Source organism: Triturus cristatus, chromosome 6 (genome assembly GCF_964204655.1).
Source record: "Triturus cristatus chromosome 6, aTriCri1.1, whole genome shotgun sequence".
In the NCBI taxonomy this organism is placed as follows: domain Eukaryota; kingdom Metazoa; phylum Chordata; class Amphibia; order Caudata; family Salamandridae; genus Triturus; species Triturus cristatus.
In genome coordinates this window covers 562,123,829-562,151,127 of record NC_140589.1, presented here as the reverse complement: position 1 = coordinate 562,151,127, position 27,299 = coordinate 562,123,829, and the positions used below count along the sequence as shown (strand labels likewise).

Sequence of the window (27,299 nt, the reverse complement as noted above, 5' to 3'; positions counted from 1 at the left end):
AATATTTTGCATTTGTACATAATGCGACAGAAAAATGTCACTAGCTACAATAATCTATAAATGTTGCTAATCTATAATAGGGTATGGATGTTTTCTCGTAAAATAGCTACACTTACTTTGAAAATAAACAACTCATTAGGGTTGCATGGCATATTCTGGCATTTCACTGGTGTTAAAAATGTAATTACGGGTTGGAAAACAATTCCATACTGATGGAATTAATCTCTTAACCCGCATGCATTGGGTATCCTGCATTACCTTGGGGTTTGACACACCTTCCTGAAGCTGTTTTGTACATTGTGCCCCGGGGCACAACTGTTGTATGCGCCCGCTTTGTGCACCCAGAGGCACGTTGGTATTACAGAAGGGGCCACTTGTGAGGCCCCTTCTGTAATAATGATCTCGCTGGCACACATGTACCACCAAAACTACCATGAAAAGGCTTTCCCTCATATGCATGAGGTCATGACTTCATGCAAATGAGGGAATCTTTTTACTCTGAACCCGCGCCGTAATATAGACGCAGACACAAACATGCTCTTAAGATGCATAAAGGTGGTGCACTGTTAGTGACTCTCTGAAAGGCAGCCCACTGGAGGCATGAAAGGGGGTACAGTCACTCGCAGCACATGCCTGCAGGGTGATCTCTCTTCCCCTCTCTGAAGGGTAGGAGGCATGCCCCCTGCACTGTGAAACATGGAGTGAATTTTTTATATAGCGCGAACGCGACCAGAAGGTATTGGAGTGCTTTACATGAGCACCGGTTACGTTACACAAAGACACATTCATTTTTTTGGTAGGCACGGGGAGATTAAGTGATTTGCCCAGAATCCCAGGATGAGAACGCGACCCCGAGGCTGGAACCTTGGTTTCCCAGCTCCAAAGTCGGCAATCGAGCAGTCAGACCACATCCTCTCTTTGAAGCAGTGACTCCGTATTCCACTGAATGCACTGCCCCGGGGCCAGCACATTCACTGTAATGGGGTGCACTATTCCTGGTGCCTGACGCACCTGTTTGAAGGTGCTTCATGGCACAAACAGGACAGTGCGCCCTTTCCCTAAGACAGCCCCTGGTCCATCAAGATGCTCTAAGAAGATTTGAGAAATGTTAGCTTGGTTATTTTCTCCATTCTGATTCACTGGCCTTCAACCCATTAAAATTTCTCCTTACATTCAGGCTAATCGAATTGGTCATTGAACAGCCAATCATAACACCTGGGGCACATTTAGCCTACTTTGACTGGCTTTGTGATGTAGAAATGGCTGAACATGAGGTGGGCCAGCACAACACCAGGAATCTCAAATTACCATTCCACCTGCCATTGCCTCTGTTTTAGGATGGCGATGCAGATACTGGAAATGTTTGTTCCAACCAGTAATCCACATCTGTCATGATAGCTTGCAAATAGGGGTTCTGTACAATTGTGCTATTGATTAGTTGGTTGAAATTGATTCTAGACTCTGCTTTTTTCATGGTATATTGACCTGGCTATACTTACCTTTGGCATATCCACAACGATTTTCACTGTGTAATGGAGAAGCCGCACTGGTAAAAGAGGACTAGTCTGAACTGATATCCAGAGATGGAAGTTCTTGTCTGGATTTTTGTTATCCTTGATAATCTCTTCCAAGGATGTCATCAGTCGGGTGGAATTTTGGATATTCTCCAGTAAGACCCAAAAACCCTGTACAGAGGAAGCAAACAAAGCATGTTAGGCTCACTTCTCAGCTTCTCTTCTTTTGCTTAGCTGTGTGCATGTTTCAATGAGTGTAAATCGTGAGTTTTAACGCCAACTAGAAATACACTGTGGTCTCCTGACCAAAATATTTTATTTACTTAATATACAAAAAGTGAAATGAGCATTAGGGATTACACACTTATAATTATAGTATAACCTACATGAAGCGTCATTGTAGAGCCAGAGAAAGTAAAGCAGAAATGTTGCTAAACAATATATTTGACAATAGAAAATCCAATATATCTCCAAAAAGGATATACTCCTTAACGTTTACAAACTATGCGGGTGACCATTGGCTTTCACAAATAAATTATACAAGAGGCTGCTATCTGGCACACTCCCCTCACCTCACAGTCACAACTGTAAACAGTGCAGGTTTAAGACCTCACATTTTTTTTATAGTTAATGTTAAGACTTACGTTGTGATTTCAAAATGCATACTTCATAGCAGATAAATACATTTTATATTACTCTTTTTGTTAGTTGTCTGATAGAGATCTGCGAGAGGTACATCTCTCCAGGTCAGGCACATAAGGTAGAATTATTTGCAAACAATCACCTTTGTTTTATGAACGACTCTTCTGTCGTTGTGGGAGACATATTTGTTCGTTTGTCACAAGCTCACAATTGTCACAAAAGTGCCCTCAAACATTTTTAAAATGCAAAGCATTCCTTTTGTTAACAGTCTGTGCTCCTGGCGGGCCCAATAAAAGGAGGCAAGTTTCAGGCAGCAGAGGTGTGTTGACCGCCTCACCTACCTGTTGTGTATGATGCGATCACGTCCTGAGGGAACCGCCTTTAGCCCAGCTCCCATAGCCTGTAACATGTTGCTTGTCATCTGGCTGGCATCTGTCTCATCCTCCCTCAGTCTAGAGAAAGGACTAGGACACACCAAGGTACGGGGGTGTCCTCCTTCGGCAGTCTTTTGGGGTTCCCTCCATTATGTCCCTCATGAGGCCCCTTGGCATGCAGTCCCTCTGATAAGCACCCTCTCCACAGAATGGTGTAACCCATACCAACACGTCGCGTTCCTTGCAGAATGAAGCCCCTGACAATCTCCTGGGTTTCAGGTTATGACCTGGGCTCTCACTGACATCTGGGCAGCACAGTATCCAGGGCAACAAATGACATCTAGGCATAGTTTTGCCAAATCCCACCGCCACTGTGCGCCATGTTGTCCCAGGCTCGAAGTGGGCCCCAGTAAGTGACCATGCCCCTGCTCTTTGGGAACTGGTCCCCCTTCAGCATCCCGGATATAGCCAGCACCAGCCTTTTGGGCTCCCTCGGCTTGCATACTGTGCCCACCATGACATCCTAAACCGCACTAATATTTACCCTTTGGCATGCCTCGGTATAATACAGACATGCTTGAGAAAATGTTACAAAGGAGGGAATGTGGAGAGCTGGGGCAGAGATAATGCTGCCCCCTCCATCCTGCTGACATTTGAAGTACATCTGCTGGAGCAACAACAGGGTATGGAGGGAGGTCCCCAGCTCGCTAGGTGCATGCTTATTTTTAGGTAGGGGCTGCAGAACATCCAGGCTTAGGCCCTTGTTTTGTGCAAAAATGCCACACAAAAAATCCAACAGTGTGACACAAAGGTTACTGTTTTAGTGCCACTATATTGCCTATCACAATATCCTGGAGGATCTGAATATTTACTTAAAATCTAGGGTCCTGAATGTTATTTGCCCCTGGAAATGGTGCAATGGTGCAATCCTTAAAGGTTTGATTTTCAATGGGCATCTCATACATTGAGTAACCCGGGTTCTGATATCATCAGTATTTGGTCTTTTTATTGCCATATAATCTCAGTTTTGTTACTAGATGAACTATGAAGATATGCAACGATGGAACCATCGAAAGATGTCATGGTTGGACCATCGTTACACTGAACTTTTTACCCAAACTATTAAGAATCTTACAGCTCTTACCCTAGTTGTACCAACCATCAGCCGTGGTCCATGCAGGTAAGAGCGGTGGGGCCGTGTAAGGGGGGATTTCGAGGGACGACGCAGATGGAAAATTATTTATTTATTTAATTTTCCCTCTGCATAGTCCCTCGAAATCCCCCCTTTCACGGCCCCACCTCCCCACCACTGTTACCTGCAGGGACCGCGGCTGCCAACTATGGAATATCCTTCTTTCCACATGAAAACACATAATGACAAAATGAGAATTATTAATGTTTATGCATAACAGGGGTTTACAGTCCCCAACATCGAAAGCTATGTTTTTACAATGCACCTCGTCACAATTTGTTTTAATGGTTGACTCCTAACTCGGCTAACACCTAATTGACAATGGAAAGTGAGCAGGGTCTTTCAGTCCCTAATAGGGCTCACTATCATAGATGGGTGAGAAAATCCACCGGTGTTAATGGCTTACCAAATATGAGGAATTACTCTGAAAAGGATTTGAAAGACTTTGGGACATCTTCACTGACCCGTCTTTTTCGGGAATATTGATTTCTCCCCGGATCTTCCTGACAACAGTTTTGAAGCATAGAAACAAGACAATATGCTTGGCCAACCCTAATCTGAGGGTGTCCCTTTAAACAGTGTTCAAGGATATCTGAACTAGAGAGGTACAGATTTGCCTTACACAGTCAATGGATTTCAGACTCACCTGGACATGATTCAGAATCACAAACCCTTATACCAACTGATACACAAGTTAATCAAGGGATAACACACCAGTTGATAGTATATTTTTACAAGCCTCTTGTACAAATGCTAGCTCTGGCAACCTCTGCCATATGGTCAAGTGAGAGGATGCCTTACACAAAATTATCGGACACCTCTCAGCTTAATATGTGGAATAACAAATGTACGTTTTTATATTGTACACAAATTAGGGAAAATGCTTACAAAGTATGGATTGGATTGTTTACCCTCAGCCAACGTGGACACATATTCCGTAGGACATCGCCTTGCGGGCCCCAAATATGAGTCTGGAGGAGTGTTAGCAATTGATTGTACTCTGCTCTTCCTGATTGCAAGGGGCCCAGTGTTCACGAATTTCTGGGTGCACGAACACTAGGGCCGATTTTACTGGCTAGAAAATCCAGACAGTAAAATCTTGTGCGGATTAGGTAGCAGATGCATGCACAAAGGAAGCCCAGCCCATGACCTAGCCCCTCCTATATTTACTACACACAATAGCATGCTTAGGAATACGTTCAATGACCCAGAACAGAACACAACAATCTGTAAATACAGAATACATTTTTTTAATGTTTGAAAACAGATTTTGGCGGAGAAAAAATAATAAATGGTGCAATAGCCTGTGAAAAAGTGCTCACACTTAGTCAAAATGTAAGTGTACAAACTAAAGGTTCCAGTATCACGATTGTAATTAAAAGAATTCAATAATTTTGCAGGCGTTTGCATAAATTGATTATGGCAGGGTGGCTCAAGGAGCTACAAGCCAATGGTGTTTTGAGCCGTGAAGGGATGCAGGGTCATCATTAGGACTACAGAACTAAGCAAAGCCGGAGAAAAAGGAGTCGAGAATCCTGACTCTTGAAGCAACAGTGGGAATGTGTTGGCCCTAATGTATCAACAGTATAAGTAGAATCCCACAAATGATAATGATAGCCGTGCCGCACTCTGCCCAGGGGCAGCAAGTATGAGCGCAGAGCACTTTTTTCACGCACAAATGTAAAATATGTTGTTAAAACTTTTTTTTTTATTATTTTGTGTTTACACACTGTTGTATTCTGTTCTAACTGACTCACTTAACCCAACATCATTACGTTTGATTTATCTTCATTCAATGTTTATATATGTATCCATTGCCTATTTACTGCATAGGCATCATTGTATCGCCCTATGAATGCGCCCCTCCTAGGAGAAATGGGGAACATGCATTATTGATTTTTTTTTTTTGTCAAACCATTTTTATTGCAGGACCAAGTACAACGTACAGCAACCAGGATACATGTCAATAATGCAGGTTTCCCATCCTCCCCTTAATCATTAATCCGGGTAGTATACACAGCCGTACTGCCCACATCCCAGAGGCCGGGCGGCGTCATATAGACACATGGCACATTAATACGAAACTGTCAGGAGCATACTTCCGGTGAAGAACCCCGCTGCCCGCTTTTGATCGCTGTCCCTCTGCTCCCCTAAATACCTACAGAACTTACAATCTACTTTCAAAAAACCTTAAACTTGGGAACTCCCCCTCCACCCCCCCTCCCTTGTGCCCTCCCGATTGCGCCTAGTCAGGAACATATAGCATGTGTGGCGGGTAACAGGAAAAATGCAGTAATCCCTAATCGTGCGTGCTTGGCAGGGGGGCCTGTGGTACGACTTCGTCCGCTGCTTCCTCAGAGTTCTCACCCTCCTCCCCACTGGCTGGGCTATCTCGCAGGGCCTGCACCATCACCTCCCATACCATTGCCGCCGCCTGAGCCCGGTCGTCCGGTTTACGGTGAGATAGTTGGTACCTGAGCGTGCTCTCGCTAGCCGCCCATTTGAGAAATTCATTTAGCCATCGCTGGTGTGTTGGCCCCGCCTTCGACTTCCACCCTTTCATCACCTCTCGCTTAGCTAGGAGAAGGCCCATGTCTATAAACTTGCTGGACATTTTATTCTTGGGCGTGTGCGGGAACCAGTGGAGTATACAAACAGCCGCGTCGTATTGTAGGTCCCTATCTGCTACGTCATTCAACGTGTCGCCGACCCCCTCCCAGTACTCCTGCAGGTTTGGGCAGGTCCTCAGCATGTGGACCAGGTCCGCTCCCACTCTGTTGCATCTAGGGCACGCAGCTTCCGCGGCTCCAAAATATTTCCTAATTTTTCCTGGGGTAAGGTATGCCCTATGGAGCACATAAAAATGTATCAATTGGAATCGCGCATTTCTCGTGCTTTTTCTGGCTCTGCGCACCAATTGCGCCCAAGTGGTGTCAGGGATGTCCACCTGCAGATCCAGCTCCCACTTGTTTTTTAATGCAGTTAGGGGCTGGAGTGTCTCCCTCACCATCCGCGAGTAAAGGCACGTCACTGCCTTGAAGGTGCCAGCCGACATCATCGTATATTGGCACACCTGTGTCGTTGTAGGTTCAACTAGACCCTCGCCCCAGTGCGCCTGTATGGCCCCACCACCGCCGCATGCAAGAGGTAATCCCCTCTCGGGAGGTCATAGCGGTCCCGCAGAGTCTGGAACGGGGACAGCACACCATCGTCATACAGGTCCCCCAACATCTGCAGACCCGCCTCCTCCCACAACTGCAGCCTCGACCAATCACCCCCATGAGGGAGTGCCGTCACCATGCCCAGTGGGATTTCGGGCGCATATGGGTGTCTGACTCCAGCTCTCCTCTGCGTGCTGTTCCAGCATAGGCGGAATGTACGCTCTTCTTGGGTCAGATCCCCAGATGCCAGCCTCTGCTGGAGGGCGATGTAAGCTAGGACATGGCGAGAAGTTCCAGCGTCCCTCTCACTCTCCGGACCACGGTATACTCTCGCTATTTCCTGCATGAAGGACTGCAGCTGCGCGGCTAAGTAGTAGAGCTCGAAGTTTAGGACCGCCAGACCCCCGTCGTCCTTTGGACGGGTCAACGTCGTGAGCGCTACTCTGCGTCTGCCCGAGCCCCACAAGAAGGATATTATTAGAGACTTGAGGTGTTTGAAAATCGCTCCAGGCACCCACACTGGAAGGGTCCGGAAGAAATATAGCAAGCGGGGCAAGGCGATCATCTTCAATAGGGATATGCGGCCCGCCACTGACAGTGGCAGGGTAGCCCAGAAAGACATGCACCCCTGTAGGGCCCGGATGCAACGCCCTATGTTGCCCTCCAGCAAGTCCGGGGCAGCATGATAAATGTGCACCCCTAGATAGTCGAGGCAGCGAGGCTCCCATCTAATCGACTGGCACGCGGGGGGCTGTGCCTCCTCGTGCCGCAGGGGGAACAGGCAGGTCTTGCTCCAGTTAACCCGGAGACCAGACATCCCTCCAAAGCGTTCCAGGAGCCTCTCTGCACCCCTCACCGCACTGTCGGAGTCCTCCAGGAAGAGAAGGAGGTCGTCTGCGTATAGCGATATATGGTGGCGGTGCCCTCTAAAATCCAGCCCGCCGAAATGGTTGCCCAGTCTGGCCATAGCCGCCAGGGGCTCTATCGCTAATGCGAACAGCAGGGGGGACAGTGCACAACCCTGCCTGGTGCCGCGACCCACCTCAAACTGCTGTGAGACCAACGTACCCACTTTGACGCGTGCCTTCGCCGAGGAATATAGCACTTTCGTCCAGTGTATGTACTTATCTCCCAGACCGAATCTCCGCATCACCCTGAACAGGTATTCCCATTCCAGGCTGTCGAACGCTTTTTCAATGTCGATCGACAGTACTAGGGGCATCCGCGCCTCGGGCGGGGGATCATTTACCAGCCTGATCAACCGCCGGATGTTGTGGGTGGTATTGCGGGTGGGTATAAACCCAGATTGATCCTTGTGGATCAACGCTTGCATGTGACGCAACAGTCTGGTCGCCAGGATGGTGCTGAGGATCTTGTAATCGGTAGTGAGCATTGACAGGGGCCGATAGGAAGCGGGGTCAGCGCTCTCTCTGCGTGGTTTTAGTAGGGGGATCATTATGGCCTCGCGCATGGAGCGCGGGAGCCGTCCTCTGTCCCTGGCCTCATTGTAGACAGTTTGAAGCCGGGGAGCCAGTTGCTCCAGGTACTGACCGTAAAACTCTATGGGGAGGCCGTCGAGGCCCGGGGTTTTATTACGGGCCATCCGCTTTATAGCTCCTTTGATTTCCGCCAATTCGATTTGGCCACCTAGGGCATCTGCATGCTCCTGGTCCAAACGTGGTAGACGCAACTCGTCCAGGTACGCCTCTATCTCTTCGCCCCGTGCTAGTAGCGCACTCTTGTACAAGCGCACATAATAGGACCGAAAACCGTCCAAAATGGCTGGTTGTGTGGTGCCTACACGGCCCTCCCCGTCCCGCAAAGCTAAGATGGGCTGACTGTGTCGAGTAGGATTCGCTAACCAGGCCAGCAGCGTCCCAGCCTTATCCCCCTCGGCGTGCGTTTTAGTCAGGTACGTTTTATAATCGAAGCTACGAAGTCGCTCAACTTCCACCGCCACTGCCTCACGCGCCTCACAAAGCCTACCCTGCAGTTCGGGGCGGCCGGGGCGCGCCACCTCGGCCTCTCTCAGCGCGCGTTCGGCTTTGTCTAGGTCATCCAGCAAGGTCTTTCGTATCCCCGCATACTTCCCTATGCAATGGCCCCTCACCACGATCTTAAAGGCATCCCACTCCGCCGCCCTAGAGGCCGCAGTGCCGTCATTCTCAGCGAAGTAGTGCCCGATCCTTTCTCCGAGCGCCGCCCGGAACGGTGGATCGTCTAACGTGTCCGGCCGCAGTCGCCACGACGGGATCTGCGGAACTTCGTTCATCCAGCCTAGCATCAGTAGTAGGGGGTTATGGTCGGAGACGGTGCGCGCTAGATATTCCGTCCCAGCCACCGCTGGGAGGACCGCAGAAGAACACAGGAAGGCGTCCAGTCGGACATGAAGGTCATGGAGGCCGGAGTAGAACGAGTAGTCCCTCTCCGCCGGGTGCTGAGCGCGCCAAGCGTCAGTTAGGCCCCATCTGTCCTGCCAATCCGACCTAGTTTTCGCCAGTCGGTGCATCGGGGACGCGGGCAGCGGCGGGTGTGACCTATCTAATGTGGTATCTGCAATGGAATTGAAGTCGCCCCCTAACAGCACCGGGCCCGCAAGGTAGCCAACCAGCACACCTGAGAGACGCGCAAAGAAAGTCGCTTGGTCCACATTAGGGGCATAGATGTTCCCTAGGACAATGTGCTTGCCCCTAAGTTTGCCCTCCACCGCTACATACCGCCCCTCCGGGTCTGCTATGTGTCGAGTTACCTGAAAGGGAGTCCCCGCCCGTATTCATATCAGTACCCCTCTAGCGAATGCAGAGTACGTGGTGTAGAACAGTTGGCCCCTCCATCGGCGCTGCAGGGCAATGCCCTCCTTCTTCGTAAGGTGGGTTTCCTGCAGGAACGCTATCTGAACCCCTCTACGGACCAAGTAGGCATGCACCTTATGCCGCCGTGCCATGGAGTGGAGCCCCCGCACATTCCAAGTCACACATTTTAACAATCCCGCATTAGCCATTGTCCCATGTCGCACGGTATGTAACACAGGTAAACCAACCCCAGGCGCGTGCGGCGGCACTATCCCCTCCCCCCCACAACATTACCCCTGTCCCCCCTCCCAGTATTTCGCCTTGAGCCCCCCCAACTACTCCAGGCCCCACCCCCCCCAGAACAGGACCTAACTTCACAAAAGCTATTCCCATCCAAACAGTGCTCGAGCACCCGCGCTCTCACAAACCCGCTAATCCGCAGTCTACACTACGGAGGCCTTATGGGCCCTGTGGGGCGACGACTAGTCACACAAGTCCAGCCACTGGCACTTCCCCCCCCGCCCCACAATACACATGAGGCACACTAAAGTCCAAGCTTACTGTAGGCTGCTCCGGTGACTGTAGCGGCGGGCCCCGGCCGTCGTAGCACTTCAGGAGACACTGTTCCGACTCTCAGCTCTCGATGATCTCTTCCGATGTTTGCGGCGTAACCACCGGTCCCTTCGTGCTGCTTGAGTCCGAGTGACCCGACTCCGAGTCTGTGCCCCGGTCCTCCGAGCCGGAGGCCCGTTCCGACGGGATCGACGCCGCACCTGACAGGACCATCACCGCCTGCAACGCGGCCCTCCTGCCGTCCTCCGTCTGGGAATCAGTCGGTTGTCTGGGCCCCCGCCTGCGCTCCTGGATCCTCCGCGATGTCCTCGCCGGCCGCTGTTGTTGGCGATCCACGGTTCCATCAACCCTGGTCCCGGCCGCGTCCACCCTGTATGTGTCCCACCAGGACCATGCCTCCGCCGCCGTGAGGAAGAACAGCGTGTTACCGTCCGCTACCACTCTGAGCCTGGCCGGGAAGAGTAGCGAATATTGGAGGCCCACAGAGCGGAGTTCTTTTTTGATAGGCAGAAAAGAGGCGCGCTGCTTTTGAGTCTCGAACGTGTAGTCCGGGAATAGCGTAACCTTGCTGTTTTCTACCTGGAAGGGGCCCGCATCCCTGGCCCGTTGCAACAGCCAGTCTCTGTCCTTGTAGTGCAGGAGTTTAATGATCACGGGGCGTGGTAGCTGGCCCGGTCTAGGGGGTCTGGCAGGCACCCGGTGCGCCCGTTCCAGCGTGAAGAAGGGCGATAGGCCCTCCGGGGCCACGACCGTTCGCAGCCAACCGTCCAGGTAGCCCACCATGTCGGAGCCCTCTACTTTTTCCGGAAGGCCTACGAGGCGCACATTATTGCGCCTGCTGCGATTTTCGGCATCCTCCGCTCTCCGTTCCAAGGCCTGTATTCGATCCAACGCCTCCGTCAGCCGGCCCTCGACCGATTTTTGCGCCGGTATGAGGTCTGTCAGGGTAGACTCCGCAATCTTGACCCTGTCCGCCAACTTGCCGTGATCAGCCCGCAGGAGACCCAGCCCCGCTGCCACTTGTGCGATATCTTGGTGCAGTGCGTCCTTCGTGGCCGCGATGGCCTCCAGGATACGGTCCTGCATCAGTTGCATGTCCGTTGGGCTCTGCGGGGTTCCCGCAGGCACCCCCGAGGGGGGGCCCCCGTCACCCCGTCCCCCTTTTGGTTTTCCCATGGTGAGGCGCTATGCGCGATCCAGCTGTCCCCAGAGTTCCGAGGCTCGCGGTATGCTCCTCTCGCCGAGGCAATAGGCCGCTGAGTGTGCGCCCCCCGGCGGGGTCAGTCGACCAAGGGCCTCACGGCTGCGTCTCCTCGCTCCCACCGCAAGCCAAGGCCCAGACCCGCCTCCTCGTCCAGGTGGCCGCAGCGCTCCGGCCCGGGCCGCAACCCGCGGCGGGGTCAGGCGCAGTCTCAGGATTCCGCCGCAGTCAGCTGGTCAAGCGGCCCCACACAGGGATCGGGGGAGGTCGATAATGGTCCAGGCAGGAAGCGCGGCGCCGCGCGTGGTGTCCGTAGCCAGAGCACAGGGTCGTGCCCGATCCGCAGCGCGCCACGGGCCACAGGGCCAGTCCTCCGGCCGCACTGCCCCCAGTCCGCCAGGCAGGGCGCAGGGCAATTGAAAGCACACCACTGTCGCCGCAGGAGGGACTCCGGGGACCCAGCAGCCTCCAGGAGCGCACGGTCTCCTGAGCGCGGGCACCCGGGTATTCAGCGACTCCCTCAGGGGAGAGGAGGAGCAATGGCCGCCTCACCAGACTCTCTCGGTCGATCGCCGCCCGTCTCCAGGCGCGCTTCAGGGCTCCAGCAGGGGACAAGCACGATCCAGGCACCAGCACCCACGGAGTCCCCCTCAGGGCAGGGCCACCAGCCGGCTCCACAGCCGAGGAGGAGGGGGGAGGAGCCTCGCCCCGGAGGAATCAAGCGCCGGTTCGGGCACTCCGGCGGCCGGTGTCTCGGGGGCAGTCCGCAGCAAAGTACATGCACTCCGGTGTAATGCAGCCGGTCAGCCGCCGCTCCTCAGCGTCACCGCAGGCCGTTTCCTCGCGGGTCCGGGGCAGCCGCCATCTTGGTTGCCGGAGCGCCAGCGCCGCCGCGGCACTTTCCACCGCAATCGGCGCGATCTCCGGGACTCAGCCCAGCCCGGAGCAACGCCCAAGGTGCCCCTAGGGATTCCCCCTGGGTTGCACGGTGTGGCCAGGCTGTAGCAGGATGTTTGGAGCGGAGAACCGGGCGGGGGATCGGGAGCCTCCCTAGGCTGCGACCATGCTCGCTGGCTGCTAGCCACGCCCCCCGGGAACATGCATTATTGATACTTGCAAGCCCTCAGCTTGCTCTGCCCCTTAGCACCCTTCTGACCGCTCTGCTCCTTGGCACCCTTCGCACTGCTCTGCCCCAATCTGCACAAGCCCCTGCTCCCGTTTACCACATTCTTAAAGAAGTTGGGAAATGGGACGTTAATGAATAGGAAATTGGAAATCCTGTACCTAACCTGACCTCGAAAAACTAGGCCCATATGATTATAGCCCACTCCGTGGGGTTTAACTCATAATTGCACTGTACTGGCGGGGGGTTTCTGCATGTTACCAGTGTTTATAGATGCAGAGTTTGCACCACACCAGTATAGTACAACTCGTAATCAGGCAGTTAATTTATGGCAGTGTCTCAGGACAGACATTATCTATCACATTTGGTAGGCTGTGGTCTGGGTTAGCTCTTCTGGAAGGAAATGTCATCTCTCATAAAGAATATAACTGGTTTATCAATTCAGTGGAACCACTGTATTTGCCTTATGAGCCATGTTGATGACAATTGATAGTTTACGCTTAATTCCAACATTGGTGTGTTGGTCACACACTTCCTGGTGGCAATCAACATCACAATAGCCCACTATTGGAACTATAGGTCCTCGTCATCCTTGACTTTGTGTTGCAACTGGATTCAATCTAGACTGGCTGATGAGGGGTGAAACTCCGAAACCGGTCCCAGGATGCTTGTTTCCGGTCCGAGAAGGACCTGGCCTGGCTGGACTGTTCCCATGAGGAGCAGGGTCAAGACTGATTTGCATATGACTGGCTCCAAACTGGTGTGGCATGGTGAGCAATGAACGATGGATTTAACCCAGATTTCGTGACTGGGGGAGAGTGGTTGAAAAGTTTCAGCAGTCCATCCATCATCTTGGTGTGTCTACCACTTTATTTTCCTCATGAGCCGTGCTGATGACAATTGATAGCTTACGCTCAATTCCAACATGGGTATGTTGGCTACGCACTTTCTGGTGGCAATCAACATCACTATAGCCCAGTAATGGAACTATAGATCATCCTCAACCTTGACTTTGCTGTAGAACAAATGTTGGTCTATGTTTACTATCTAATATTGCAGCTTCCACTATAGATCGGACTTGACAGTTCTCGGCAGGTTGATGTGCCCCTTCTTAATGATATCGAGAAGGACAATGCAGACAACTTTCTGCTTCCAGTAAACCTTCAAATGTCTAAAATGACCCTATAACTAATTGAATGAAATTTGGCCCCAGATGGTATTTGTTTCCATGCATTTATGTACATCCTCTCTTGCTGGATATGTTATCAGTTAGCTGCTTTATTTAGCTTTAATGTTTCCTATGTCCATTCCGCTATCCTTTCATATATTATGAATACAACTATATTCTTCTTTACATGTAACATCTGCAATGATTTCATAACCATCAACAATGACTGTTTTTCTTTTTTCCTTGAATGTTGTAACTATGGTGCTTGGTGTTTTTGGTGCATCTTGAATGAACTATGCATTCTGGCAGAAACAAAGCTACTCTATGGTTTTATATAGTCTTTTGAATCACTTTTAAAAAAAATCCTTGAAGGGTACAGTCCTATTTTTAGGTCTCGGCTAGCGTAGGCTGCGCACATGCGCAGTCTCGCTGGCGAGATTTAACGTTTTTAGATATTTTGTGTAAACGGCTTTAAGCCCCGCCCCTCTTTTCCATTGCCGGCGTCACCGTTTATGCTAAACGGTGGCCAGCCATTGGAAAAGAGCTGTTAATGACGTTTTCCTTCGGCTTTTTGAGCCGTCCCATTTGGACGGGCTCGTCTGACTTCCGCGCGTCGTGAAAGCTTTCTTATCTTTATGGGGCCATGTGTTTCAAACACATGGCCCCATAAAGACAAGAAAGCTTTCACAACGGACGAAAGTGAAAGCGGGACTGTGCTTGTTAAATAAGCTGTGTAACTCACGCACAAACTCGCGTAGTTAGTTTTAGCATGAATAATTTAAAAGTTGTTCCCTTTCATTTACAGAAGAATAAATAATACGTTTAAGGGTCTCGCTTACATTACAAACGTGTTCTATGTATGAAATCCGTAACTCTAAATCAACTTTTTGCCAGTGTGTTATCAGACACATTTATGGGCGCGTGGCACTGCTTTAAGTGACTGCTCTCCTAACAGATTCGACAAGTTCACTACATGCATGCCACGTGCCAACACTGCGAGTACACATCACACATGGGGTTCAATTCATAGCAACCCGGGCAGTTCTGAGCTCACGCACAAGGTACAACCTCAGCACAACTGAATCCATGCATATATTAAAGCGCATGAGCGCTGTGGGAGACTGAACATAATCGCTCTGCACTTGGACTTGTAAACAAGCAAGCACTGAATACTGCCTACAACTGCTAAATTACAGTCATCGGTGGAAAGCCACCCAACAGCAACAGCAAGAAATCGTTCCCCCTGCAGCTTTTAAAAGCTGCAAACATGCGCGCGCCCTCGCCCCGCCGCTCTTCACATGCACATTCCTGACGTGAGAAAGGTGCAGGAGCCAGGGAGTTTGGGCAGCGAGGCAGCTGGGCCTGGCCGCAAAACAAGGCAAGCACTGCAGCCCCACTCTCAGGCAGGCACCGCTGCACTTACAAGTCACAGACACCAATAGTTTTGCAGACCTCGGGTATGGTAAAACGCCTTACTTTTTTCCAATAATGCATGCAGAAAACAAAAACTTTTCAAAGTGTTGCAAATGATCATAGAATTAATTTAACTTGTCCAGCGTCCTGAAAAGTTGAGCCATATTTAATTCATTGAAGCTTGTAGTTTGTCTCATAGGCAACAAATGGTTCAGTGTTTAGCTTATTTAATGATTTGTTTATGATTTTATGACTGTAAAATAGGCCGCGGTTTTCTATTAATCTGCCCTTTGTTTCCATCGATCCCCTGGCGGTCAGCAGCGTCTCCCTAGTATTTTACATCAGGAGCTTCATTTCCTGCGGTCAGCAGCTGGCTATTTTTTAAATAAACTCATGCACAAACTCACATAGTTAGTTTTAGGATGAATAATTTAAAAGGTGATGACTTGAAATAAGACTTTTTCAGAACAGGTTCCAATTTTTAAAAAAAACATTAGTTTCACACTCAGTTTCTTTTCATTTACAGAGGAATAAATAATGCGTTTAAGGGTCTCGCTTACATTACAAACGTGTTCTGTCTGTCCTATGCTTACTTCATGGTTTCCCTTTTCACATTCAAGTTCGTTACCAGCAGTTCTAGTCTTAGCTTTACTCCCCCTTTCTTCTCTAGCGTGATCTCCATTCCGTCCCCCTTAGTTCTTTATTCAACCATGCCCCTATCCTCGATTCTATCCTCAGTTTTGAATTTGAGGATTATGATCACCCTCGCAGCTTTTTCCTTTGTTCATATCCAACACCTTGTTTTGTAATAACTACACCCACCAAAAAGTGTGATAGCCCCACCCCCACACCCCCTAGGCATTTTGTTACAGCATGGGCTGTATTCTGCCATACCCCCTGTCTTTAGTTTCTATCAGCCTTCCTTCTGACCTATGTGTGAATTAGTCTTTCTTGAGTTTTTTTCCCACTTTTGTATTCCTCTGTCTTACGCACTCACATGTAAACATATCTACAGTGGGTTCCGTGAAAGAGTACTAGACAGCATCAAGTTTAATTAAGTGTCACAAATGAAGCGGTGCGGGTGGAAGTTCTGTTTTTAAGTTTCGTTTAGAGGCTGCCACTGCACGCACCACCGCCTGTGCCTCTCATAATGGTGCCCTGCAGTGACTGACCAGACCAGGCTGCTTGGAGGCTCCTTGTCGCAGCCGTGGGTCTCGCAGTCACTCTGGAGACCGAGGGCCTCCTGCCCCTGGACCCACAGCAGCTGCTACTTTCATGCTGCAAAGGCAAATAAAACTGATGGTTTTGAGGACACACGCACAGCGCTGGTGAAATACGAAGGCCAGCCACCACGCCGCCAAACAGCCACTCTTTAAAGGGGTGTGCTAAGAGCTGTATGCCAGCCACATCCATATGGATAGCTGGTACAGGAACAAAGCCTGGCCCCGGAAGACTCTGGTCCGTCGAGGTCAAGTGAGCCTCAATAATCTGAGATTTAATTATATTATTATAACTATAGTGTGAACGCATGAGCCAAGCAGTTCACACCTCCTGCTGGTTTGTATCAACAACCTTGTGACCTGTTCTATTTTCTTGTGATTGCTGAAGTGCTTCCATGTCCGTCCATTAAGCACTTCAGCAATCACAAGACTATAGAGCAGGCCAGTGGGAGCCGTGAAGTGCTTGGCTCATGGGTGATCAGCGCAGCAGGCACAGCCTCGTGGTGACCTCACTATGTTGATAGCACAGCACTGGATGTTGACACTGCTAGGGGTGCATTTAATCAGGGCTACTGGGGATGCATTTAATCAGGACACTCCTTAGCTTTTCTTCCAGAGTTGAGTGGAGAGGCTTTTATGTGCAGAATAATCCGGGGCCCTCCAGAACACCAGGCAGCTGCAGACTCAAAGCAAGACTGAGTAGTAATGATCATTTATTTGCAGGCAACTGAGATCATGCGTGCTGGGGCCTCTCACATCCTGTTTGGGACAGTCTGGCCTCACAGTGCCCTTCCATTTCTGGTACTTTGCAGCAGTTTTTTCTTTTTTGATAAGCAAATTTTTATTTTTTGCAAATAAACAAACAAAGTACATGGACAACCGTCCAAGCAAACTGGCATCAAAAGACATTGGATACATCCTGTGCCCATCCGCAGCACAACCCCCGCCCCCTCCCCAACCACGTCACTCCACCCACCCGCATTGACGCCCTTAAATCATGCCCCCCAGCCACTTCCCCCACACTCTGCGGAACTTCTTGGGGCAGCCGCGCGCTGAGTACATCGCGCGTTCCTGCGTCGCGCACCAGTCCACCCCCCTCCGCCATGCCGCACATAGGGGGGGCTCAGGCCACTTCCAGGCGGTAGCAATATCTCGCTTCGCTACCACGAAGGCAGTAGTGAGGAAAAATTTCTCATGACGGGAACCGTCCAGATCATCCGTTATCCCCAGCAGAGCCATTCGGGGGTCATGTGGAACCTCCCACCCCAGTATTTCAGTGAGTTCAGCCTCAATCTCGCTCCAATAGGGTCCCAGGCGCGGGCAGGTCCACACCATGTGGAAGAAGTCCGCCGGGCTCGTCCCGCATCGCGCGCATGAAGCGTCTGGGGAGAGACCCGCACGGTGAAGGCGCTCCGTTGTCAGATAAGCGGTGTGCAAGTAGTACAGTTGAATGAGCCGCAGTTTGGCCGAGGAGGTGATCAACCGAGGTGCCATAAGGGCATCCCTCCAGTCAACCTCATCCAGTGGCCCCACCCAGGCCTCCCAACGCACCTTCGTGACCTCACAGTCCGTCGGCGTGTTGTTGAACAGGGCTCGGACTTTGCAGCAGTTTTAAGATTATTTTATCGTTTCTCTTTGCTCAAATAGGTATAATTTCTGCTATTTATATGTTTCCCTCGTCTTCATTGCTTGATTTTCCTCTCGAGAAAGTGTCACTCATTGCTTTTCAATGTCACCCATAATTACATTGAAATTATAAAAATGTCACACATAAGCAATCTGAAACTTTGGCAGCTATGTGAAGGTGAGCCCGCTCTGTGCTGCCTTGTTGACTAAACAATATCACCACGCCTGTTTCGTGGCTGTTATCAGATCGTAATCCGGTTTCCGTTAGTGATTGCTGTCTCAGCTGCTACAATAGTTTTCAAGTGATTGCTGTGGGGCGTGTTTAGTGTCTGATTGGTGAAATGCCCTGATTATCATTCTGACACCCTACTAAGAAAACATATAAATCGACTCTGGCCTACAAAACAAAGGGGTGGGTGTATAAAAAAACAAGCATGGAACATGCAATAGGTCTCGCCTTTCATTAAGTTGAAGCCATTTGCTTTGCTATACAATACCATTAGCAAAGCAAATAGCTTTAACTTAATCAAAGGCAAGATCTATTGCATTTTCAATGCTTGTTTTTTGTTGATCTACTGAGGCCGTCCTCCGCAAGGGGCTCCAGCCAAAGGGGAACTTAAATGTGTTTTGGGCAATTTTGTAATGATTATCTTTTGAATCCATGGCAACTAGTGGAATTATCAGTTACACTTTTTAGTGACTGTGACAACACCTGTTCAGAAAAGACAGGACACCTATCTGGTTGTTTGTTGTGATAGTGACTACAGCTGTTTCCATACCTCTGTCATTCCCTGCAGTAGTAATTCTTTCACCTTCTTCTCTGTCTCTTCTGTGTCAGTGACTGGAAGCACAATAGTTTTGTGGTTCCTCCTTCTGGCCAATTCCAAGACAAGTTTGCGTGCGATGCAGCTGTCGGTGCTGTAAATCAACAAGGAAGGCTTCTGAGGGGACATCAGAGCCATGCTCTGGAGATCCACGGTGAACTCCGCTGTGTACCTATGTGAGAGATGGTGAAATCGATAGAAAGCAAATTTAAATGACATCAGGTTACAAATAAATGCTGCATTTTATAGATTTGACAACAGTAACACTTGTGCTATTTGATCCTCCATGAGGTGGCCCCAGAAATGTCTAATTCGGACTACTTTTATTTAGGTTTATGGTGCAATTATATACAGCCCAAATGGGCACCGAACTTGGAGAAACTAACGTTCTAGGGGATTTGAGACTTTCTTTTGATTTTTTAAAACTTCCAGCCAAAATCAGCAGCGCCACACTCTGACATTTTTAAAACACAGGGATGCGCCATATTCGCATTGTGTTTCCCCTGGGGCTGGCGCAAAAAAAGCTGCCTAGTGCCAGCGCAGGCACCCTGCCGCCATGTTGCAAGGGTGCCTATGCTGTACGGGCGATTGTTTATGTGCAGGAAGGGACACCTTCCTACATATACAAAAAGATTCATGGCGATTTGCTCTTTCTATGCAGAACACATGGAAAGAGCAAAAAACGAGCAGAAATTAACCATTTCTCCTTGTATCGCCATTCTAATGCCTGATAATAATCCATCGTGTTGGAATGGCACTGTTTTGGTGCTGCCTCAGCCTTCTAAATCTGGGGCAGGGTCAAAAAGCAATGGGTGTTGCTGTGCAATGCCCACAGCAACACCCATTGCACGCTCCTTTGCCACAGAGAACTGCAGCAGAAAGGGGCATATTTACAAGGTTGCGTTAAGCCATGTTATGTGGCTTAGCGTCAACTTGTAAATATGGGAAATAGCGATACACCACCTGAGCGTCAAAAAAAGTGATGCTTTGTTGACGATTGGGGTTTCTAAATATGCCCTGAGGTGCGTAACTTTGATGTTTAAATGTCATGTATCAGAAAAAAGTTATTTCTCACACAGATAGTACAAAAACCTCCAGAACTCAATCAGCCTGAAATATTTAGATTATGATATTACAGCACAGACATTGTGTGGTTTGCATGACCGTGTCAGGACATTGCTACACCGGAATTACACCACACCTGATCCCGACCATAATACCTGACAGGGCTTGGTGGAACCTTGAAAACAGTGGGGACGCAAACTAAAAAGACCTGACTCAGGGCCTGATTTATAGTTTTGCATAGAGGGCATTTCTTCGCAACTGCGATGAAGAACCCTCTCCTCCAAATGCTCAGTCGGCCCACCTGTATTACAGGCGGATAGATCTTAAGAATGTCAGTGGCAGAGCCTACTCCAGAATCGTCACCGACATATTACACTGACGGCCCTATGACTCCATAAGGATGTCGGAGGTTTACATATAACAAAGTCCACTCGATTTAGAGTGGACAGTGTTAAATGTTTTTTGCTGTTCATCGCTGCAAAATAAAACCTGGGGGTGAGGGATAGTAAAAAAAATAGTAATGACACCCATATCATAGGGGACAACTCCTTTGGTGTCAGGGTCATTAGTTTTAACGTTTTTAAAAACAAAATCTCTTTAGGATTTTGTTTGTAAAAAAGCAAAAACTTGTTCAAAGTTTGATGAGCTGTCCATCAAACTTTTAACACATTGACAGGTACCGCTGTGATGGCGGTTGCTGATAATGACTAGAGATGTTAGTCGGGTCAGCCGATATCTTTGAATGCGGAGTACGGGTTACTCAGCGCTCGCCATACCTTGAGGTAGCCACAATCCTCAATGGACCATAAATACAATGTTGGTTCACAAGTGTATCTCGTAGCCATCCCTGGCGCGGGTTCCATCAGGATTGTCATTTACAACGCCGAGAGCTCTACCACTCGCAAATGCGAGACCTATTGCATTGTAAATGCTTGTTTTCACAGACAAAAATGCAACCTGTGTTCAAACGGAGGGCAGAAATTTCCCCTGCAGGGATATCTCTGGGTCCATGGGATCACCCTTGCCCCCTTTTATGGGGCATCTTTATGGTGTGCCACCAATTTGTGGTCCCCTGATAACCTTTTTGCACTCGCATATATATGCTGTGGACACAGAGGCAGTGTTTCCTTAATTGCATGGGGCCACACTTGCGTAAGCTCGCACTAGCAGTACATGTGCACCAGCATGATCTGAATTCCATAAAGATCTGTGGCACTTTCTGTAGTACTAAAATGCTCTGAGTGCAGAAAACAGGCACACCTGTTTCTCCCTGGCACTTTATGTAATATGATCTCAAGTGCGCAATATGCAGACTATTCAAAGGGGACATTTTTTATTTTAAGTGTAATGCACATCAGCAACTGAAGTTGCAGCACTGCATTGCGCAAGGGGAAGAAAGCATTTTGGTGCAGAGGTGTGTATGGCGTTAGGCAGCCTTAAAGGGTACTGGAGCAGGAAGAGAGAGCAGCAGTAGGCCATATGTAGTAAATATAGGTCTGCACTGCCCTCTCTCCCTGGTGCACAAAGAGCAGAAACTTTGGTTGCTGTGGTGCGTTGCAGAGGCCCCAGAAGCTCCCGAAGTGTGGGGGGCCCCTCAGAGTAGAACCCTGGCCTGAGACCTCCCAAGTAAGTCTGGAAGGGGGGCCCATCCCTGAACTTTGCAGGGGGGCCCCCCCACAAGTTGTTACGCCACTGGTGCATTGCAATATTTCTTTATAAATCTGCCCCAACATTTCTATAGCTCTTGACATGATTCCCTTGGGTATCATGTCAAGATGCCCAAAAAAACCCTGACAATGGTCCCTTGTAGATCGATCAAATCAAGAAAAGTTATTGAATCAATATTTAAAATAGGACAAATTATGAACAATTTGAAATAACTGAACCACTTGGAAACGTGAAAGATTGTATTTTTAAAGCTTCACAAGAAAATGTGTTCAGGTGATCACAAAGTAAGTGATAGAGGAACATGGAGTTCTTTCTCATTGTCATGCGGGGTTCCTCAGGGCTCGTCTCTGAGTTCCATTCTCTTTATTCTTTATCTTACCCCACTGGCTGGTCTCATCAAAACGCATGGGTTTTTGGTTTTGAACTACACAGATGACACCCAAATCATAGTCTCAGTACCTGGGAATCCTAATGACACTGCAAGTAGATTCCATAGTGGTATGCAGGAGATCAGCAATTGGATGTTCAACAACTGCTTGATATTGAACTCACGTAAGACCGAAGTGGTCCTGCTGGGCAACAATACTTGCTTTGGTCTCCAATTTGGTGGCCACAGGAACTAGAAATCTTACCAAAACTGGACTCTAAAGTAAAAAACCTAGGTATAGTTTTTGATGACAAATTGTCATTGAAAAGCAAATTAACGCCAAGACCTCTTCATCTTTTTTTGTTCAAAAGATCTTGAGGAAGGTTTTTCCGTTTAGTCCTGCAAGGCCTGCAGAAGTTGATTGTCACCGCTTTAGTGCTTTCGAAACTGGACTATTCCAATGCTTTATATATCAACATGCAGCCGAGACTCTTAAATAAACCACATGTCTTACAGAATGCTGCTGAGCACTTTACTTGGAATTCCCAGGTATCACTCAGCCTCACAAGCTTTAGTCCAACTTCACGGACTACCCATCCAAAAGCGCACTGACCTCAAGGAATTGTGCATTACTTTCAAAGCTTTGAAATGCTCAAGTTCAGATTATCTGAAACTGAAGTACCGTCAATCCAGTACTTGTCGATCCTCTTCCACTTGCAATGTGGTTATTCCCAAATACAAAAGAGTCATTGAGGTGGTAGAAGTTTCGTATATTGCATGGCAAAGTGATGGAACTCCCTCCCACTTCAACTGTACAAGTCATTTTTAGGTCTCGCCTGAGCCAGCGCATGCGCTGCTCTGCGAGACATTTAGTAAGTGGGCTTTTGAAAGTGCTACCACACGCTTTTGCTGGCCTAGCGCTTACGGTTACGCGCGCGTGCACGCGCGCAGCTGCCAACTTTCAGCGCCCAATCAGGTGCCATCTGGCTTTCCTCTCGCTTGCTCTCTCAACGCTCCCCCACTGCGTCTCGCGTTAATTGGAAACATATGTTCAAACGCGCTGCTTTCACTTTCGCCGTGGCGGGCGCGCGCGCTCGCATCACTTTTGAAGCCGAGCTTGTCTTGTTACAGGTAGGAGCTTATTAAGGTCTCCATCTCTAGCATTTGATGACATTGTGACCGCTACACCTACATACGGTCACATGGGTGGGAACACCTTCCTTTACCTATGGAAGATTCAAAGTAGCACTTAAAGAAGTGTTCGGTATTAGTGGAGCCGGGTTATGTAGGAACTATATACACACTTTGTGTGCTTCTGGCACCAATTTTTTGCCCCCTTTAAGTGTACGTGTCAACTTCTCTGATGGGTCCAGTGGGCCTGCCCCCTCCGTTTGTGCCCGTTCTCCTTTACTGGTACTTTGATTATCTTCACGCATTCCATGCGTTTTGCATTTTTCTGATTCCACATGTATTGATTGATTGGACCTGCGGCTTCATCTTAACGTCAGTTGGTTTCCTGCCGGGAGCAGTTCCTGACTTCATAATTGCATTCCGCCATCGACAGCAACATTACAAGAAAATTCTGCTGCTCGTATTGATTGGCTGCTCTAATTGTGTTTGCTGCGGAATGGCCTTAGTGATGGAAGAACTAAATGTTCCATTTGCTGTTGCACCTCGTCCGCCTCTAACCAGAATAGAGCCATTAGAATAAACCCCCTTGTATCTTGTTTGCTTATGTTACTTGCACAATTGTCACTTATGCCTCATGTAACGTAACGTTTGCTTTTGTAACATGCCCACTTGTAATTTTCTCCTCATGTAACGTTACTGTTCCTATTGTGAAGCACTGTGACACCTTCGGGTAAAGTCCGCGCTATATAAAAACGCATAAATAAATAAAATCTCTGCAGGGCCTGCCGTCAGAACTCCCGTCAACTCAAGCTTCCCCCAATGCATACATGTACTCGCCCGCCCGCAGTTGTACTGGAGCTGGAGGGAGAGATTGTGTCGAGGGACTCATCCTTCTTTGTGCTTGTGGGGGTGTCTTTTCAGACACAATCCTTCCAGAGGCGGTTTATGCTCTAGCAGCTGGGCCACACCATGCCACATCAGCAGCCTCTCCATGGAGGAGCGCCCGGTGACCCCTTCCTGCCAGACTTCGCCTGATCAGTCTCTTTCCTGTTTCTGTTTCTCATTCTTATGTCTGTGCTTCTTCGCTCGCCATTCACTCAGTCTCTCCCTCCCTCCCTCCCCTGTATTTGTACATTTCCTCTCTCTCTCACACCCCGTTCCTTCTCCTCCTCCTCAGCCGCCCTTCCCGTTCCTTTTCTCTTCTTTTCTCGAGTCAATTCAATTCAAACGAACTTTATTGGCACAACAAGCCACATCAGATGTCAAATTTAATAAGCAATGGTGCAATTTACGTTTATACCGAGCAGGGACTAGCTGGCATTCTCCCCGTAGCCCATTTCTTCTCCTTGTCCCTTTGTTCCGCAGCCCACCCGCCACCTCAACACTAATGCCTCAGTACTTAGTTTGTGGGAAAGAAGGACTTCTTAATTGCAGGGCAGAAGCTTTTCATGGGAAGTCTGCTGCCAGCCCTGCCTAATGCCAAGGTTTCCGAATACCAAGTCTGTCTGCTCTTTATCCCACCTCATGCCTCTTTCTGCCACCAGCAGACACCTTCTGTCTCCTCATCTCACTCTTGCAGGGCCTTTTCATGCCAGTTTTCTCTGTTTCAATACTGTTCTTTTCTTCCCTCGTTCTAGCCTTTCTTCCTTTCTCTCTGTTGATCGACGTCAAAGTCTGATGTGCGCCCAAAATGAGTGCTAGTGCCCACCACCTTCCACCACCGGCACAAATTAGCACTGATGTCCCACACTATTACTACCTTTCTATGCAGCCTTCAGTTTTTCACCTTTCTAGACAGAAACCGTGGGTTTCCTGGAATGTCTTATCACATTTTTATTATCAGTACAGAGCTCAAAGCTGAACTACATTTCACATATTATTGGCTGGGCCTAATTTGAAAGAAGGAGGGCAGCAATGAGGTATGAGAGTGAGATGTCTCATCCTTCAACTCTGTGCAGATCAGAGGCTTGACCATGAGTTTCCTTAACTGATACACATACAACACTTCCTGGGTTGGGAGTAGGATTGGGCCGGGACCTTTTAAAATGTTCAGATTCTGGCCTCCTATAGCATCGTTGATGCCTGAGCGAGCCAAACTTCGCCCGGGGAGCTTGAGTGTTTCTCTCACTATTAATTGTTTTTAGGGCTAAATAATTATTTTTACAGAACAGCTTATCAAATCTTTTGACTATAAAAATGTAGGCCATATTGGTAATAAATGAAGAGAAACTCATGAGCTATTCCAATACTTCATAGGCTAGCATGGTACCCAGTTGTATTATTTTGCTACAGCAACTAATCACGCATGTACCCGAAAAGGATATTGTGTCCTATTCCCTCAGAACCGCTTTCAGGGATGGGCTGCCAGAAGATTTCATTTTCACAGGTATGTCTTTTAGGAGTTTGTGTGGGACGAATTACCACCCTAAAATGCACATTCTAAGGTAGGTACTGCCAGTGCCTATGTTCAGAGAAGGGTTCACTTGTAGGAAGCAGCACTCCAGGCATGGGTGTGGGCCATCCTGAAACTTGTGTGTTCCTTTTGATACATTTGACCTGCATCAGCGACAGGGTAAGCACAAGCATTGGCATAGCCAATAGGTCTCGCTTTTGGGACCTTATACGTATTTAGTTATGCAGCACAATATCCTTGGTACAACAACATCAACCGTTGCATGGCTAAACACTTATAAGGTCCCAAAGGCGAGACCTATTGGCTATGCCAATGCTTGTTTTCTTTTAGGAAAGCCTTGAAAACATGGCTTTTTAATCAATTGCCCCCCCCCCCTCCCCAATCTGTTAGGCCCTGAATAATCCTCTTAGCTTCTTTTGGTTTCTCCGTTCCTGTGTTTCCGTTGCTGGCAGTGCTTAGAAGCCTTCGGGCAGTAGTGCGCTATATACATTTTCATTTCATTCAATTTACAATGAGTGGTGTCTACTTCTGGATACCTCGTATCAACTGGAAGGTATGATAAAATGATACATTGTGTGAGCACATGCATGCTTATATGGAAGGAGAAGTGCAATTGCATAGTTATTTTTATTTAAAAATACTAATATGTTTTAGCTTCACCCTAACGTTGATATTCAATAATTTAGAGCATGCAATAACATTTTTGCTACCTATCCATTCAAAAGTACTTTAAGAATTTACAATAATTATTGTACAATACTTGGAAAGAAATCATTATGCCAACACAGCAATGTATTTTGTATTGCGCCTTTCTCTCACATGAACTCTAAAAGTGTACATCGGAAACTTGCGTGCTCTGCTGGTAGAGAAGAGCTTGCTTGGGGGGTGAGGTGGCTAGCCCACTGGAGACTTCACCTTGGTCGGTACTCCAGTTGCTATAAGGCTAACACTATATAATGAAGGCCGGGGCACGGTTGCGCTGCTGGTGCGCCTTTGGCGAACGGGACCAGAGGCCAGAAACCCTGGCTCCCCAACTTCAAATAAATGTATCTACTCTTCCACTCCATTGCGGGCTCTTAGAGGAACCACCAAGGTAGAGTGCCTCCACGCAATTGATTTCTACAACAAGAAACAGCAATGCAGGATGTGCTCTATCCCATCCCTTTTCACGCCTCACACGAAGATCACCAGTAGCAACACGACTAACTGGTACATGTACATGATTAATTGTAGATCCCTGCCCGCTCACAAATTTGAACTTCTTCTTTCTCGAGGAAAAAGAAAACCTGCCATCATTTTCCTGACAAACCTGGCTCCATGCAGAAGCTGGACCAGATATTACCCAAGCCCTGCCTTCAAGGTACCACATACACCAAGGAGATAGACCAGATTGAAAGGGAGGGGGGATTGCTATTATTTTCAAAGAGGCATTTAAATGCCTACATTAACATATTCCCCTCGCTGACAGTAAAAATATGGCATTTGCCTACTCCCCGACTCCTATCCACACGTTCTCTGGGGTGTTTCTCCTTTGACCCCCCTGCCCAAGCCCTTCCGGATATAATTGGTAGCCAGGCTCTCAATAAGTTAAACTTCACATTACTGGGTGACTTTAACATTCATTTAGAAGAACCAGCAGGCCCCCTAGCTGCAGGGATTCTGAATGATATATTATGCTTACAAATGTCCCAAAGAGCTCCTGGTCAAGCACATGAGAAAGAGCACTTGATCTACCCCATATTTTCAAGCAACCCCCACCTCAATGTTTTGAACCCCTTATCAGTAGTGTGGTCAGACCATCAGCTAATCCCCTTCCTTAGGAACACTCCAAA

At 48.6% G+C, this 27,299-nt stretch overlaps 1 protein-coding gene across 1 annotated transcript in view; it reads right to left on the bottom strand.

Annotated features, from left to right (window-relative positions):
• Positions 1-27,299, bottom strand: part of LOC146817397 (dynein axonemal heavy chain 5-like) — a 1,608,734-nt gene that overhangs the window by 94,752 nt on the left and 1,486,683 nt on the right. The window contains exons 95-96 of the mRNA XM_085609634.1: positions 18,779-18,995; positions 1,500-1,685 (exon numbers count right to left, since the gene is read on the bottom strand). Coding sequence (XP_085465760.1) covers positions 1,500-1,685; positions 18,779-18,995 — 403 coding nt within the window. The remainder of the gene's footprint in view (positions 1-1,499; positions 1,686-18,778; positions 18,996-27,299) is intronic.